This window comes from Anneissia japonica, unplaced genomic scaffold (assembly GCF_011630105.1).
Source record: "Anneissia japonica isolate Jap-2015-1 unplaced genomic scaffold, ASM1163010v1 scaffold288265_len830512_cov201, whole genome shotgun sequence".
Lineage (NCBI taxonomy): Eukaryota > Metazoa > Echinodermata > Crinoidea > Comatulida > Comatulidae > Anneissia > Anneissia japonica.
Genome location: NW_022752171.1, coordinates 430,888 through 435,335, shown reverse-complemented (window position 1 = coordinate 435,335; position 4,448 = coordinate 430,888). Strand labels below are relative to the sequence as shown.

The following is a 4,448-nucleotide window of genomic DNA, read 5'->3' as shown; positions in this document are numbered from 1 at the left end:
ATATATATGTGGCTATTTGACGTTGGTTCCCATTAACTAGGCCTATTGTATAATAGTCCTATACGCAATGCAATATTAAATTGATTGTAGCGTGCCAGGAAAGTAGCTTATACCGAGAATACGTTCAAAGCAGAATTAATCTTTTCCATAGGTCGAAGAGATATCAATCTTCAAACACCCTACCACATAATTTTTCGAAATTGGATGAGTTGAGGGCAGGTATTGGTAGCAAGAAGCGTCGCAAAATATAAGCTACTTTACTATGGAGTTTTTATATTGTTTCTTCCCTGAGGAGGCCGTCAAGGTAAGTGGAATGAATACAATACCATTTTTTTTTCGGACCAAACCCGCTGTAATGATTTAGTTTAAATTCCGATGTCTGTAAAATGTGTGGTGCCGTGAGTTATCTACTACTTGATAAATTCATATTACGGATATTATTATATTATTATTGCCCATGGGTTAATAATTTACATTTATTGTTGAATTAGTTCACTCAATCTTTAAAAATAAAATAGTCTATGCTTCAGGTCTCATATCAATTAGGTTGGCCAATCACCTTTTTAATTACTCTATGGTAAATACAGGCGCACATCTGAAGCATGTGATTGTGGCTAATAGAGTGAGTGTTATTATGAACTCGTATTCTTGACATACATAATTCTCTTATCTGAAAAAAACTACAGTATAGACCTAATTTAATTAAATAATATACAAAATTCATATACAGTAGTAAGAAAACATTATGATAAAAAAAATAATCAAATTATGATTTACAAAGCATCTAAACCAAACCGAAATCAAAACAACATTGGGTTTTGGTATTTTAGCAGTTACAACATAATATAAAATATACATTTCATAACTATATATTACATTTTCATATTTTTACTTGTCTTTTTTAATTTCTTATTCTTTTTCTTAGTGTCACATAACCTTTTATGGGTTTTTTTAATCTCATTTTTTATTAAGTTGTAATTGTAATCCAGGGAAAATGGTAAATTACACGCAGTATGGCCATCACTGCCAAGCTCACTGATCCGTTGCTTTTTTGATCCGGGTTGGACATGATCCGAGTTGAGTTTCTGAGTTGGAATTCCGGGTCCAAGTTTTTTGGTTTTGGTCCAAAATTTCTGGGCAGTGATGGTTTTTCCCGAGTTGGATTATTTAGTCCAACCATGGAGGCAGTGGCGTAACGAAGGGGCAGGAGATCCCTGGGCAGGGGCCATTTAGGGGCACAGACGTTGGGGACCAGGGGACGCGAAGGGGTCCGGGGTAATATTGATGTATATGTTGTTGTTATGATGATGATGATGATGATGATGGTGATGATGATGCAATGAAGATGGTAATGATGACGACAATGATGGTGTTTAGCGTTGTTTTTTTTTTTGAGAAAAACAGCAATGACATCACTACATTTATCTTGTAATTATTATTCTTTACGATCAGAATATGGACGAACAGGATAATTTTATCAGTTCACCGAAATCAAAAGAGGAGGATGAGAAAGGTGGCCCATTGGAGCAACAGGAACATGACACCAGCATGAAATTTCGAATCAAAGAAGAAGTTTACCTGAAACCCGATGATGACAGCCGCATTCATTACAAAACATCAATGACAATACCAGCAAACCCAGAGATCGACGAAACCATGTATAAATCTGAAGTATATTTCATTCCAAAGTCAAACGATACATCCGAATACTCCACAACCTTGTATATTTATCCAAAACCTGAGAACGAGCCTGAAGAAGCGTTCATTGCTCTTGATGAGGACTTAGTTGACTCGGTGGCAAAAACACCGATTATTATCGACATGCCGATGGGAAAGGGGTTGGATGAGGAATGGACATGGTCAAGGAAGATGTACGCAGCACTCGCACAGCATTAATAGGATTTTCAAAATGTCAAATTATTATCTCGAGATGTTGTTCAACATGTTTGATTTTAATAAAACAATTGCAGAGGCAAACATCGGTTGGCATAATCGGTAAAACAGTTAAAAATCTTTAGATGAATGTGTTGTAAGGACGCTTGGGATGATATAAAATTAAATATATTAATATCATTAATTGTATTATTATTATTATTATTATTATTATTATTATTATTATTATTATTATTTGCCATTGTTAGTATTTTGATGAAAATTCATCTCTCCACGATGCTTTAATTTAAAAATTAAATTTAATCATATTATGTATTAATATCATTATATATTAATATTATATATTGAATGTCATATATTATTGTTATTGTCACTGATGTTGCTGTTAATGTTACTGCTGCTGCCGTTGTCGTTCGTCGTCGTAGTTTTTATCGTCGTTGATATTTGTGTACAATAATTCCGTGTGTCAGAGCGGATCGACTGTGGAAATGCACATTGTGTTGACCGACGTTGTCCGCTTTTGGTTTTAAAGAAGTTTTTTTAAATTAAAATGAAACATTGTTTAAGATACCATTAAATTGATAACTTATGCGGTTTCTTTAAACGAGAAATTCAAAGTTGAATACAGTATAATGTTCTTTTTCCTAACATTAAGATATGCGTCATCCCATAATTGTTTTTGTACTTTACAATAGTTTTAACATTTGATTCCCTTTTAAGAATCCACTGGCATGATATTTTCCGTCTGATTTAGAATTACAATCAGATTTTGTATAGTGACAACGCTAAATACGTAATATCTGTAGTGAAGCCTGATCAGGCCTTGTATGTGGTCGCATGTCAACCGGCCTGTGCAGGTTATAATTGTATAACACTTACTGATAAATGGCCGTACTACTAACTGCTAACTATTAACGCATATAGCTTAATATAGGACACAATATTGTAGGCCTATACATAAAGTAGTCCTATGCATATATTATTCATTGAGGTCTATTACCTGCATGAACTATAACGAAAATACTAATTTAAATTGTTCTCAATGTTCATGATACCGGGTAGGAGTTCCCCCTGTTGATACTTAACCATGTGTCTTTTCAGTGAATAATTTATTAAGTCTGTGGACTTTTCTAGCCTCATTGTGTAAATAGCATTTGATGAGGCCATAAGGATATATGCTCCAGCGTTTGTTAATAATTAGTATTTGAACTGATTTAGGTCTAAATCGAGTTCATAAATTCCTAACCACTCAGTGGCGGGTTCAAGAGGGGTGGGGCAGCCCCCCGCCCGCAATTGTTCAATATTTTTTTTTTAAATGAAGATACAGTATAAAGAAAATTATATTCAAAGTTTAAGCCGCGCCTGAGAGTGCAATTTCCGGCCATCTAGAGGTGCCATAAAATTTTCTTACTCACCTCACCCCCAACCATGGTGGGGCTGAGGTGAGAAATAATCCATTTGTGAATATACCTCCCCGGGCCCCCTATATTTTGAATTTCTGGATCCGCCACTGACTATCACTTTAACCGAAAGGTCCACTGGTTAATCTCACATAAGAAAGTATAATACATCTCCAATTGAAATATACGCCGTCGTGTTGGGATTCAATATTTCGAGATTAATTATGTCTTCATGAATTAATGTCGAAATATTGAATCCCAACACGATGACGTGTATTTCAATACTTTGGAGTATGTATTATACTTTCCTATCACTTTAAGTTATTGAAAGACAACCAGGGTTGTTACCTTGTACAGTACCTTGTAACCTTTAGTTATTAATGATATTTTATTATCAATCACTGGACCATTACCCTGGAGCGCCTCTGTTTATATTCTAATAAATAAACAAAAAACACCATGGTGTTTTGATTCAATGAGAGGGTATTGTTGTGTTGTGATTCAATGCCGTGTTTTCTAGCTGAATTCATCTCATACCTCCGTCGAAAAGTTTCAAGAACGTTATATTAATGGGATATACTTTAAGCATGCTGTTTTAAAACTGATTTTATTTCATCACTATTAACAACATAGTATAATACAGCTATGCTTACAAGTATAAAAGTAAGACTTTAATGCGAGAATTGAGGCCCCAAAAGATCAATTTACATAAAAATACGTGAGTATTATAAGTTGAAATGATAAAAAAAAACAGGACTCCTAATTTAGGAAATGTTAAAAAATATTCTCAACAATACAATTATATTTAGATACGATTATTGTGTTTCCCCGTAAACGACAAAATATATATATTTGGCCCATTAATGACTTTGAATAGTAGGATATTTCAAATTCAGAGAAGGAACTAACTAGCTATAACTTGAGCTATACCCTCTGACGTATCTCTGTATGTAGTAAGCCATTGATATTGTACAAAAGTGCTTGTTAAATACGGTCCTTCATAACGCGTCAGAATGCAGGGGTCTTCAAAAAGATATACGCCCTCACAAATCCTTGACCGCTTGCTCGTTTAATGCACGGTACAGACAGCATTAGAGTATAATTACAAATAATCAGGGGTGGCGCCAGGACCTGCCCGACGGAGGGGCTAAAGGC

The 4,448-nt window shown here is 34.7% G+C and overlaps 1 protein-coding gene across 2 annotated transcripts in view; it reads left to right on the top strand.

Moving 5' to 3' along the window:
- The window catches only part of LOC117122137, a 6,455-nt gene extending 2,681 nt beyond the window's left edge, over positions 1–3,774 (top strand). For both annotated transcript variants that reach the window (XM_033267624.1, XM_033267625.1), the window contains exons 2-3: positions 152–304; positions 1,453–3,774. In XM_033267624.1, the coding sequence (XP_033123515.1) occupies positions 263–304; positions 1,453–1,896 (486 nt within the window). In that variant the 5' untranslated portion in view covers positions 152–262 and the 3' untranslated portion in view covers positions 1,897–3,774. The remainder of the gene's footprint in view (positions 1–151; positions 305–1,452) is intronic.
- Positions 3,775–4,448: the final 674 nt, after the last annotated feature.